Raw genomic sequence first — 13,218 nt, 5'->3', positions numbered from 1 at the left:
CGAGCCCAGGCGCTGCCTGCAGCAGCAGCAGCCTCAGAAGGGAGCCAGAGGAGGTGTTTTTCCAGGCTGGGCACCACGCACAGCGCACGAAGCCCGGGCAGCTCCTGGTGTCCTGGCCCTGCTCGCTCCGGTGAGTGCACAACGGGAGCCCCTGGGCGCAGAGCTGGGGCTTGGCTTTGGTGAGGGGAGCGGGGTGGCCGGCAAGGCTCTGTCTTGCCAGCCCATTTGGGCACTCGGGGCATGGAGGAACCTCCCCAGATGCACACGAAGGACCTGGAAGCTTTGTTGCAAGCCTTGGGGTGCCGGCTGAGCTCTGCATGTGCGCGTTCGCTCCTCACCACTGTGCCGACGTGGGTCCTGGGGGCCGCAGCTGCTGCTGACCCCCCCCCCTTGTGCTGCAGATGTCTCAGGAACCGCAGCACCGGAGCAGCCCCGCTGCCCTGCTCATCCCCAAGCCCCGGGAAGGGCGGGCGCAGCGCGCGGTGTACGTCCTCCTGGCCACCTGCACCGCGGCGCTGTGCCTGGCTGGGGAGCCCCTGTCCCCCGCTGCCCACCGCCTGGCCGCTCACCTGGCCGCCCTACAGATCGGGGCCCTGCTCAAGGGCTGCTGCTGCCTGGCAGAGGAGATCTTCCACCTCCAGTCCAGGTGAGGCACCTCGGGGACACGGCAAGGCCGCGGAGCACTGCGGGGAAATCTGCTGCTTGTTTCCGTCCCCACGGGTGCCCCCACAGCTGCTCGCTGTCATCCTCGCTGCTCCCGACTCTCCCGTCCACCTCTTCTCCTCCTGCCCTTCCCCGTGCCCCTGTGGACCTATCCATGGTCACTCACTGGTGTCCCTTTTCCCTGGGGCAGAAATCACAGCCCCAGCTTTCCCCCACCATCAGCTTCTGGGGCGCACGGGGATTTTGGGGATCATCTCCCCTTGGTGTCCAGCCCCACACTGCTCCCCTCCAGGCCCACGAGTGCTGCTGGAGACTCAAGGTCCTTCCTGACCAGGGGCTGCAGGGCTCTGTGCTGCTCCAGGAGGCCTGGCGGGGAGGTGGGAGCAGCCCTTGCTGGACACCCCACAAGGTGTCCACCCTCCTCGCGCCCTCCCTCTCCCACCCAGATACCGCGGCAGCTTCTGGAGGGCCCTGAGCGCCTGCTTCCCACCACGCTGGCACCTGGCCCTGCTGCTCGTCGGTGGCTCAGCCTACCTGGACCTGCAGCAGGGAGAGAAGCTCAGCCCCCACCTTGCCCTGACCTGCTTGTGCCACCTCCTCGCCCTCGCCCTGGGGCTCCAGGTAAGGCACCGGCACCCTGCGCCTGCCAGCGCTCCCCGGGGATGCTCAGCACCCAGTGCGGGGTGCCTGGCTCTGTATCTGCAGTACAGCCACCCGCACGCTGCCCTGCTGCAGGAGGGACAAATTCTGCCTGTTTTGGCTCAGCCCTGCAGAGCTGATGCCCTGGGCAGCACCCTGCCAGGCGTCCATCCGGAGGGCCCCGTGCCCCTGCGGTCAGTGAAAGCAGCCGCCCCGTGGCACGGGCACCAGCCCCGCACAGCCAGGGCCCTGCAGGGATGACAAACGGGGGTTATGTCTGTTAATTAATGCAGTTCTTGGTGGAAAGGGCAGCCCATGAGGTCTGCAAAGGCTTGACTCATCACCAGAACGCAGTGAGTGCCGAGCTCCAGGTCCCTCTGCGGTGGTGGCGCAGATAGGGGACCCCACAGGCCACCCAGGGGTCCCCGCTGAGAGCCGGGTGCTGCCGGAGAGCCGGGCACTCTGCTGCCACTTCCTCTCCTCCGCCTTCTTCTCACATCTTTCTCTCCTTGCCTCTGCAGAAGCCCTCGGCGGTGGAGATCTCTGAGATGACCGAGAGGTCCCAGCAGAACGTCGCTCACGGGCTTGCCTGGTCTTACTATGTGGGGTACCTGAAAATAGTTCTGCCACGTACGTGGCTGTTCCCCGGCGTTATCAGATAAGCCTAGAGCAGAGCAGCAGGGAGCAGGCTCCAAAGCAGCTTTCCTCACGCAGGCACCCTTGTCCCATGCTCTCTCCCCCCAGGCATAAAGGAGTCTATGGAGGAAATCAGCAGAGCCAACCTCAACGTGTGGGCATGCAGGGAGACCTGGAAGCTCCACATCTTGATCCCGTTGAGCTGTAACATCTGGGATGACCTGGAGAAAGCTGACAGCAACATCCAGTACCTGACAGACCTCACAGAAACCACCCTGACCCGAGGCGGCATCAAAAAAAGGGTCTACAAGCACAGCCTCTACACAATCAGGGATGGGGACAACCAGGTATGCCGGGGGCAGCCCCACTGCAGCACTCAGTATGCCCAAAGGTCTTTGTGGCCTCAGATCCCAGACCAAAAGGAGCTGTAAGGGCAGGACAGAGACCCTGCTCTGTTAGAAACACCCAGCTTCCAGCAGTCTCCCATCAGATGGGGATGTCCTGTCCATGTTCCCCTCCCTCCTGGCCCCTTCCTCCTGGCTGCACGCTCCCCATCTCAGCCCTGCAGGCATCTGGGGCTGGCTTACCCCCTCCTGGAGTTGACTGGAGTCCAGAAAACTGCAGAGAGCTGAACAGAAAGAAAAAATAAAAATAAAAAAAAAGGAGTGGATGTCAGGTCTGCAGCATCACTTCCCCTCTTCCCATGGGATGGAGGAATATTTCCTTCTGTTAAGAAAAGGTGCCTGAAAATGCCCATGTGATTTCCCCTGGGAACCTCTTTTCCAGGCTGGTGATCCCTCAGCCCCCTGCAGTGCCTTCATCTCCTTCCACGTCCCCAGGCACCCTCGGCACAGGCTGTACCTCGGTCCTGCCGACACATCTGGGGATGGAGGCACGGGCACAGCCGTGCTTCCCACGGGGGTGCTTCTCATTTGCCTTCTGATGGTGGCAGCGCCTTGAATCTCTCCTAAGCTGTGTGGTTGACCACCCTCCTCCTAGCTGTACACTCACCTTGCCAATATCTATCCTCCTCCCGTGTCTCTGCCCTCCATCAGGGAGCTCAGACATCTCTAGCAGAGGAGCCCCCAGAAGGGCACCATGGCACGCAAACAAGGGGCATCTCCGTGGGGACCTGACCTACAGGGGGAAACTGCCCCCAGGCTGTGCCTCACCAAACTGTCTGCAGCCCCCCAGCAGCTCTCCGAGCCCCAAAACTTGGGACGTGGCACTGCCAGGTCCCTGCCCGGCCGCTCGCTCCCTCCCTGTGCAGCAGGGCCGGGGGACGCCAGCGGCCGCAGCTCTCGCCTCCCGCCCCGCAGGCCAGGCACTGTGCGGTGGAGTTCGCCACGCCGCTGCAGACGCTCTATGCCATGTCTCAGGACGAGTGCGCTGCCTTCAGCCGGGACGACCGCCTGGAGCAGGCCAAGCTTTTCTACAGGACCTTGGAGGAGATCCTGAGAGGCTCCAAGGAGTGCGCAGGAACCTACCGGCTCATTGCGTACGAGGGTGAGCGAGGGGGGGATGAGGGCATGGGTGCCCAGCACGGTGGCCGTGCTCTCCAGCCTCTTGTGTGTTGTTGGATCGGGGCACGCAAGGGGAAATCTGCAGATCTGGTAGGATACTGGTCCCTGCTCAAGTCCCCCCAGGCCCCTGAGATGAGCAGTCTTTGGCTGTGGCAGCAAGATGCTCCCACAAATGTTAGATATACCAGCAGCCTTCCAGGGGAAGGAGCAGGTGCTGTCACTGCTGATTTTGCTGGGAGAAGTGTCTGGGGCCATCCAGCCCCCCAGCAGCACGCGTGAAGCTCCACGGCACTCCCCAGGGCGTGAGCCTTCCCCTTCACCCTTTCATTTCCCATTTCTCCACCTCTGCCAGGACAGCGGGGCTTGACAACAGCTTGCTGCTTCTTGCCGAAACAAGAAAATTCTCATCATTGTTTTTTTTTTTCAGAGAAATTCAGTGCTCTCCCTGACTGGGAGCAGCGTTTCCATCCAGCAAGGTAGTTCCTACCACAGTAGGCACTACTGAGAGCCCAGCACATGGTGCCTGTGCTTTACTCTCCTTCCTGCGCTTTGTGTTTTATTTTATTCGTTCTGGTGTGAGGAAAAGGGAAGTGGGAGCCAGATTCTGACTTTTCAGGAAATTCTGCATCTTTTGGGGCATCTCTCACAGACTGCTTCCTGCCCAGACCCCTGCCTCAGGCCAGACCATGAAGGATGCTTTCATCTTTCTTCTGTTCCAGAGCTGATAGAAGCCGAGCCCCACTTCTTGTCCAGAGAGATCCTCTGGCACCTGCGGCAGCAGCAGCAGGAGGAGTTCACGGTGTACGAGGGGAGCCCCCCACGCACCCTGGCCACGGCCCTGGGCTCAACAGATCTCAGCCTCCAGATCAGTGCCTCCGACCTGCCCCAGCCCCTGCGGAGCGACCACCCCTGAGGCCCCCGTCCTGCAGCAGGAGCCCTGCACCCGGAGCTCCCATGCTTCACATTTACAGCTGACCCAAACCACAGCCCTGTTCCATTTCCTTTGTTTCGTTGTATATTTCTGATATATTATATAGAGAATCGGAATCACAGAATCATCTAGGTTGGAAGAGACCTCCAAGATCGCCCAGTCCAACCTCTGACCTAACACTAACCAGTCCTCCACTAAAGCATATCACCGAGCTCTACATCTAAACGTCTTTTAAAGACCTCCAGGGATGGTGACTCCACCACTTCCCTGAATACACATTATTATTTTATTGTTTTTATTTTTTAATCTGCTTCAATTTTTATCATATTAAGCCCTTTTCTCTGGGACAAGTTGGTGATCACAAACCCTGGGAATGGCACACAGCCTGCCCTCGGGCACCCTGCAGGGCCCTGCACGTGTAGGTGTGCGCTGGGCCCTGGCAATCCTGGCTTTTTAAGGGACTGACTTTGGGTATTCCTGCTGGCCCCAGGCAGGGGCTGAGCCTGTGCCCGGTTCCTGGCCCTCAGCTGCCTGGATCCTTTTTGCTGCTCCCCCCCAGAGATGCTGGATGCACCTCACTCAGCCCACGGCTCCCAAAGGAAGACGTGCAGATAGCCCAGGACAGCTCGCAGCTCATGGGGCTGGGAACAGCCGTGGCAGCATTTCAGCAGGAATACAGGTACCCTGCCAGGCCCCAGGCCCCGTGCTTCAGTGGTCCTGACTGAGAAAAACTACGTGGCTGGACGTGGATGTCTCTGCTTCCTCAGGCACCTGGTAAATCAGCTTTGGTGATGGCTGGGGCTCCCAGCAGGCACGAAGGCAGCTCCAGAGGGCAACGTGGCACAGCAGAGGGGCTGAGGAGCAGCCTTGCTGCACTGCTCCAGCGCTGCAGCGTGAAGGGCTCCAGCACGACGGCGCTGCTTCAGCCTTGTCTGCTCCGCAGAGGCAGCATTGGACTCGCCTCCGTGCCACCCCGTGCCCCCCTCTGAGCGCAGGGAGAAAAGCCTGGGTGCAAACCGAGGCACAGAAAGCCCGTAACCTAGCACCTAACCACCCTGTGAAGCCTCTGGGACCACTCTCCCGACCTGATGAGCACAATGTGGTGACACCTTCTGCACCCCAAGGGTGACCCCCTCTTTAAGGGATCAGCTGCAGCTGGCTCCTTTCCCACCTAAAGCCAGTTAAGAAATAGCTCCTGCTCATTCTGCCTCACCTCAGCTTTCCTTCCCAGGACAAAGCTGCTCGTGGCTAGCAGCTGCCTCTCAGCAAAGCAGCCCAGGCAAACGAGAGAGCTCCATCTGTCATGCACCAGGAAGGACAAGATGGGAAATGCTTCTCCCCAGCTCCAGCAAGCTTACAGAAGAGATCTGTCTGCACATCGGTCCCGCTGGGATTTGGAATTGGAACCCATTGCAGGATTTGGTAAACCTTAATCTGAAGCCTAATCTCTGGGTATTGCATCTGCACAAAAACCAGAAGTGACAGATGAAAGGTGAGGGGCCCCTCGCTGGCAGCAGGAGCACACACCCCTCGTGCAGAGAGTCCTGGACCGAGGGGTCTGGTCCCAGTGCTCCTGACGCTGCTCAAGAGAAACAAGGGCCAAGCAAATAAATGGCAAGGTGACAGCCTTCGCTGGCAGAACATGGCAGGCAGGGCTGACAGAGGCAGGAACAGCAAGCCCCAGAAGGAAGGGGAAGCTCGCTGCCCAAGCTGGCAAGCAGAAGATAGCCATTAGGGACAGCCATTAGGGATGGTTTTCCCTCAACCTCCCTAACAGCACTAATTGCCCAAGTTTTTGCACTAATTGCAGCTTTCTCTGTCAGCCCTGACCCAGGGTTGCCCAGCTTGTGGGTGGGTAAAGGTGCTGCAGGGTGTCAGCAGCACAGCCTGGTGTGCTGCTGGCTGGCACTGGCAAAGTGGTGGCACCCCCAGCAGCTGTTGTCACCAGCGTGCCTGCTGGCAGGAGGGGACAAAAGCCCCCGATATCCCTGGGCATCCCCTGGGGCCTGGGCACAGCCATGCTTCAGCAATACCCATGCCACAGCACCCTGACTGCCAGCAGGAGTTAGGTCTGTGCAGGGGGCACAAAATCCTAAACCTGAGCAGCTGAGCACAAGCCCTGGGGGCCAGGAGCTGGGCCGGGAGAGGTGCCTGGCACTGTGCTGCGAGCCCCAGCTGGGATGGAGTTAAGTTTTCCTGCAGTGGCCCATACAGCACCGTGTCACACCGATGCTTTGTCTACTGCTGAGCAGTGCTGGCACAGCACCAGGACTCTCTCCAAGCCCCCCGGGGCCAGCAGGCGGGGGTGGGCAAGAGGTGGGGAGGGGACATGGCCAGGGCAGCTGACCTAAACCAACCAAAGGGATACCCCGTGCCGTATGGGGTCACGCTCAGCAACAAATCTGGGAGAGGGGAAGGAAAGGGAGGGCTCTCGTTATGAAGACACCGGCCCTGAGCAGTATCGAGGCCCTGCATCCCAGGAGATGGCCAGACATTGCTTGTTGATGGGAAGTAGAGAATATTTCTTTCCTTCTCTCTGTGCTTTTCTTTTTCCTTTTTTTTTTTTTTTTCCTTTTCCCTTTAATTAAATTACCCTTATTTCCATCCATGAGCCTTGTTTTTTTTTCTTTTCTTTCCAGCATCCTTGCTTCCTCCCCCTCTCTTCCTCCGAGGAGGGGGAGAGAGAGAGCGGTTGTGGGGGAGCTTGGCTGCCCAGCAGGTTGTAGAACAACCACAGGCAGGCAAGCCAGGAAGCCCCTCTTTGGGGTCTCCTGCTTACAGGGGTGATGGGACGGGCCTGGGGGTGAGCAGGGAGGTACGGTCACAGTCAGGGTGCAGGGGAGGAAGGTTCAGCCAGGCACAGTCTGGCTCAGCCAGGATTGGGGCCAGGGGTTGAGCTTGGACGCTCAAAGCAAAGGCAAGGCTTCGCGCAGCTCTTCCTCGCATCCCATCTGGTTTTGTTAGTGCCATTTGGATATAAATAAACCCAGCTCCTGTTTGTTCAGAACTGTGGAGTTTGCCAGGTTGGCAGTTCTTTCTGAGGCACGCTTTGGTCTTCTCTCCTTGTGGGTGACCAGAAATTCGGCTGTTAGCTGCCTGGAAGGAGCCAGTCCTGCACCACGGAGCAGAGGCTCCTTTTCTGACCTTAGGGGGTCTGATGCATGAGTTGTCTCAAAGACTCACTGCAAAGCAGATGAATTTTATACTGAATTTATGAAATCCGGCCTTCTGTTTTTCTGCTGGAGATGCACGTGCCGATTACAAGTGTCTTTTCTGCTTTGTGTGTCTTCCTTGAGATGGATGAGAAACCACCAGCACAGCCTGGGATGCCTGGGACAGAGGGATGGGGAGAATGGAGGCAGAGTGCTCCCTAAATCTTGCCTTTTCGTTTAGATATGGTGAATTTCGGATTTATTTTTACAGAGGTTGGTTTTTACTGCCTAAAACATCTCTGGACTCTAGTTTTTTTCTCTGGAGGGACGTGTATTAAAGATCACTACACTGAAAGTCCCAGGAACTTTAAGGCTGACTCTCTCTATATGGATCAATGATTAAAGCATCTGAGAGCTGACTTAGGTTTAGGACGAGAAGCGTTTTTGCCTCAGGAGCCAGCTCCAACCCACATGGCACCGGTGGGTGCCAGAAGACAGCAGGAGCTCTGGGCACTCCTCCCCAGCCCTGCATCAGGCAAACAGGAGCCTTTGGGAGGGAGAGCACATTGCCCAGAGCTGCCTTCCCTGGGTGTCCTTTGAGATTTTGTAACTCCTACTGGTTTTGCATACAATTCTCAGCTGACATTGATATCGCTGTGACTCTGGGTTTAAGGCTAGAGAGGAGAGTTCCTCTTCTGTTTTACTTCTGGGTTGGGGGTTAAGAGGTCAGCACCGATATGGCCCTCTAGAGTCTGTTCCTGTAAAGGACTGAGGTTTGGGAGCTGGAAACATCATCCAGCTCTTCTGGGAAACCTTGTCCACTTTTTTTTTGGCCTGTAACAGATGGTGGCACCTCGGACAGGTTGTGGTTGCTCCTGCTGCAGTGATGAGCAGCAAGAAAACTTTTAAAAAGATAACTTGTGTTGCTCATCAACACCAAAATGTGGCCCTTATTGTGAACTGGTTCCTTCAATCTGGCAACTCTTTTTGGCTGTCTTCAGCAATGACTTTTTTTAAATCCTCTCAAACATGTCTAGGTATCAATCCCTTGGCATCCAAAAAGGGATTTGGGGACCACTGCTACTAACCATTGGGAAATGACCCTTTTTGTTTGTAGATTTAAGCCTCTGTGCAATTTCTCTGGCCCCCAGACAGTGCATAAATCACTGCTTGGCTCGAAATCAGAAGAACTCGTTGAGTCATTTAAGTTCATTCAGTTTGTGGTGGGAACTGGAATTGATAAAGTGCTGTACAAAATGCTTATGTACTCACATACCATTAGCAGCAGAGTAAGGAAAGACACGTGGCTTAAAGGAAGAAAAAAAAAAACAGATGCAGGGTTCCTTGCTCTTGGCTATTCTATCACTAACATTTGTGAAGCTGAGCACCTGATCCGCATGTCGGTTTTCTCCCCCTTGCTCTCACTGGTGAGTGACTGGATCATGGAAAATGTATTGAGGTTTCCCATTTTTGTTTACATTCCTGGGAACTACTGTCTGCTGTGTCTTGAGATCATGTGCCAAGTATGTACCTTGGCTGTAATGTTTCCCTAGGAGCCACAGTGAATTTTGAAGCTTTGAAAGTTTTATGCGGTTTGAATATAGATGTTGGCATTAACAACACAGATCTTTTAGAAGACCCCCAAACCTGACCTCTGGTGCTGAGGCAAGAAGGGTTCTCAGCTTCATTTGTGCTCCCACCCACCCAACAAACACATCCTGCTGCTTGGGCCCTGGAGCATTTGGGCAGAAACTTGCTGATTTTTTTTTTAAAGGCCAAATTCTGGATCCTTGCAAATGCAGGATGCTTCTGTATCTGAAGCAGGAGGGGAGGAGAAGTCAAAGGTTATTCCTGAAGCCTGAGAATAGCTAAAAATATTCAGCAGGACCTGCTTTTATTTGTGTCTGTAGGTCTTATACCCGTGTAATTTCTAACGAGCAGGTCAATTTGGTGGATAACTGTGCAATTCCCAAGCAAAGAAGGCTTTGTGAATGATGATGTTTTACAGTCAGCTTTGCAATGGTTCTCAGTTCGTGAGGCTGGAATAAAACAAATTATTGGCAAATTCGTGTTCATGGAGTCAGGGAGCTCCATGTGCTGCTGGAGAAAAACATTCTTCTGCAGAAAGGTGCCCGTAAGGCTGGCACTTGGTGAACGTCCCACGAGGAACCAGCCAGAGGTGAGCAGCAGCGGCTGTGCAGCGGTGCTCTGCTGCCCTCAAGTGTTGCTTTTTAGCGATAGTCAAACCTGCAAAGCCTGCAGTTTGCGCTTTTAAAGTTTGGTGGTTGTGCTTCAAGAAAGGCCCTTGCAATCACGCTGATTATTTTACCTTTTACGTAGGAAACTTCCTGCTTGAAAAGTGGGCTTATCTGAAGTGACTGAGTTAAACAGCGTGTTGACCAAGTTCACTCCTCTCTGTGGTTAAAGTTTGGCATCCTGCAAAGCAAGGAAAACAGCAGCTCAGTGCTTCAGCTCTCAGACACTCACACATCTCTGGGGCTTAAACTGGCTGTTCCTTACCTGCCCCGGTGTCGTGGTGACTTTGTAGTCCCTTTCATTTATTCTTCCCAGCAATTCAGGGGGAGAAGTGTAATACATGTGGTGAATGGGTATAAACTAAATTTGAGAGCCACCAGCAAGACAGTCCAGAAACCTTCGTGGGGCTGACTCGATGCTCTTGCATGCTGTAACTGCAAGCTCACACCTGAGCCTTTAAATCCTGGTGTAGTGTGCATGGGGTTAACAGATACATCCAGCCCAGCACCCCAGTTTTCAATTAAATTGTTAGCCAAGCATCCAAAACGTTAATTTCTTTCAATTAGTCAGGTTTGCTTCTGTAGTTCCTATTTCCCAAGCTGTTAGTGCTGTCACTTATGTTTAGCAGGTAGCATTAGTGGCTGGGTTAGACTGAGTAAGGTCCCCCGCATGACTTGGTTCTCACAGAAAAGTGCACAAAGAAAGGCAAAAATAAATGCAGAGCTCACATAGGGGAAAAGGGTTATTTCTGCGTGATGGGCAGGGGGCACATAGCACCTTACTTGAAGCGTGCTTTTTTCCCCCAATGAGATGCAGTGGAAGCTGTTGACTTTTTTCCCCTCAAAGCAATATAAAAGGATCTATATAAAAGGATCTGCCTTACCAAACACCTGGGCTTGTCTAATCCTTGCAGCCCAGTGAGGAGGTGAGTCTCTGAATTCATTGGTAAGTTCAATCTTCACGTCCCAAAGGCCAGCTCACCAGCTCTCTGTTCCCAGTAAGGGCTGCGGGATCACCCATGGAATTGTCATGGGGTCTGCAGAGCCACCACATGGATTTGCCACAGGGGGCTTCAGGGCCACCACAGGCACCCCCATGGGGGCTGCAGTGCCACCCACAGCTCACAGCATTGGGTGAGGGGCACTGCCAGGCTGGGCAGAGTGCAGGGGTCCCAAGGACCCCTCTACAGAGCTTCCAGCCCAGGTCCCTCTGAGCAGCAGGCCGAGAGCCTGGCCTGGTCGGTGGTCTCCTCCCAGACAGCTCACCGGAGTGTTTTTTGCACTGGGTGCAGGAACAGAGCCACATCCCATCCTGGCCATCCTCCCTCCAGAGGTGCATCCCTGTGACACCAGCCCCTTCTCAGAACGAACGTGCTCACACTGAAAAGAAACTGGGAGCAGCTGCCAGGTGTGAAGCCTCCTGGAGGAAGCCACAAACCAGCACAGCACAGGTTGGAAGACAACGTCACATTCGTGGTGAACCAGCCCAAATACCAAGGAACAAAGTGTGGCAGCAGGATGCTGAGTCAAGCGCTGACAGATCACTGTTTGTATGTGCAGGAGATGAGGTGTCCCCTTGACTGCCCCTCACTGAAAAAGAAGCTTTATACCTCAAGGCTTTGGCCACTTTTTTTTTTTGTTTGTTTGTTTGTTTTCCAGACAACTCCACAGATGGAGCAGTAACTAGGTTTTGCTTTCATTAATCCATGGACAAAATAAGGTAGAAAAAGGGAAGCTGGCAGGCCTGCAAGTGCATTTGAGCCCATCAGTTTGCACTGCTCCCAGCAGCTTGGGTATCCTTTGCTGTGGAGCTACCACAGGAAAAGCTGAGCAGGAACCACACAAGAGCAACATGCCACATCATTTCCACTCCTGGGAACAAAATCTGGATGGCCACAACTGAGACAAAGCAGTTCTTCGTGCATTTAATCCATGGCAACAGACCTAATTTGCAGAAGGACTACACAACTCCAGCTCCTCTTTGTGCTGAGCTCTTGGGCAATGCTGCTGCAGCTGGGAGAGGTCAGCCAAAAGCCATGTCCACATCCCTGCTGCTCTCTGCCCACTTTTCTCCCTTCAGTGAGCCTCTGTGGGGAAGGGAGCATTCTCCTCGGGTTCTTTTCTTTCACTGCCTCTTTACACACACTTCCTTTGTCCCACCTTGCTCTTTCCCTTCCTCTTACAAACTGTATCGAAAGCACAATCTCGGCTACTTGCATTGATATGTTCCATTCACGGGGCTATAAAACACTCATAAATCAATACTAATATCATGGTTTAAATACGAATACATATATATTGGAAGTAGAAGACCCTGTCTACTCCTGTTCCCTGGGTGGGAAGAAAAGTAGCCTTTACCCTGGAAACTCTATCAGCACATGAATCAGCTTCCTGTATTGCCTGTTCGTAGCTATTAGCATCTGAAGAGAGATTCCGCTTTCTGTAGCACCCAAGCAAGCATCCTGCCTGTGGTTTCCCCAAAGACTGACACCAAACCTCGCATTTTGACTCCCAAACCAATCAAGTGGAGCCAAATGCCCCAGTCACTGGTGTAGTGGCTGCTGAAGGAGAGCTGAGTCCCTGGAGGCCATACTGAACCCTGCTGTGCCTTTATTGTTTGGAAACTGCAGGTACACTTGGTAACTTGGCAGAAATGCAGCTGTCAACTAGGTCACTTGGATGCAGTCTCTCCTTTGCTGTTAAAGAGCTTCCCCATTCCTGAAGTCTTCTCACAGGATGGTAGCAGCTGATGATTCATCCCCCTCTTCAGGAAAACAAAACATGAGAGCTGGAAAGGCAGCCAGGCGGAGCAAGAGGCACTTTTTCCATCCCACAGCAGGTGAGAGGAAGATACACACCCTGTCCCTGTGCTTGCTCCAGGGCAAAGGAGGAACTGAGGCCATTTTTACTCCTGGATGTGCTACAGTAAATACATCAGACCAAAGCCAGAGCGGAGATGTTTTCTTGGGGCCATCTTGCTTTGGAAAGAGACAGCATTAGCAGCAGTGTGCTTGGGCTGCAGGTGCTGTGTTGCTGGGACCCTGCTCTGCCTTGACACAGGGCTTCCAGGGTTACTGGTTTCTGCCAGCAAAACACATCTACTCAGCTGCTGAGAAGGCAAAGCAACACCAGTAACCTTGCTTCAGCAGCCAGAAAGCGGGCAAGGAAACGTGCTGAGACCTGAGATGGGAGCTGGGGGGTTTTGTCTAATTGCTTCACCCTGAGCAACCTGCTGTGGTGGGAGCAGAGCCCCGCAGAGGAACCACCGTGACTGCTCCAGAGCCACGGCAGCCTGCTTCAAAACAACTGCCAGCTCCTAGAAAGTTCAAGGCTTTAATTTTGGGGAGTCGTTCTTGTTGTTTCCTCATCAGTGTTGTTCAGGACTCTGGTGCTGGGGTCTGCCAAGCCACTCTCACTGC

The 13,218-nt window shown here is 54.6% G+C and overlaps 1 protein-coding gene across 1 annotated transcript; it reads left to right on the top strand.

The window, feature by feature from the left end:
• Nucleotides 1-401: 401 nt before the first annotated feature.
• Nucleotides 402-4,374, top strand: STING1 (stimulator of interferon response cGAMP interactor 1; the record flags this gene model as incomplete). Its single annotated transcript, XM_084295441.1, has 6 exons — nucleotides 402-646; nucleotides 1,110-1,284; nucleotides 1,824-1,932; nucleotides 2,047-2,285; nucleotides 3,258-3,444; nucleotides 4,181-4,374. The coding sequence occupies 6 exons, from the start codon at nucleotides 402-404 to the stop codon at nucleotides 4,372-4,374; spliced, it is 1,149 nt and encodes a 382-aa protein (XP_084151567.1).
• Between the last annotated feature and the right edge of the window lie 8,844 nt (nucleotides 4,375-13,218).

Source organism: Netta rufina (assembly GCF_964035555.1).
Source record: "Netta rufina genome assembly, chromosome: 14".
Classification (NCBI taxonomy): Eukaryota; Metazoa; Chordata; class Aves; order Anseriformes; family Anatidae; genus Netta; species Netta rufina.
The sequence above is the reverse complement of the archived record's forward strand: the minus strand, read 5'-3'. Positions and strand labels throughout refer to the sequence as shown.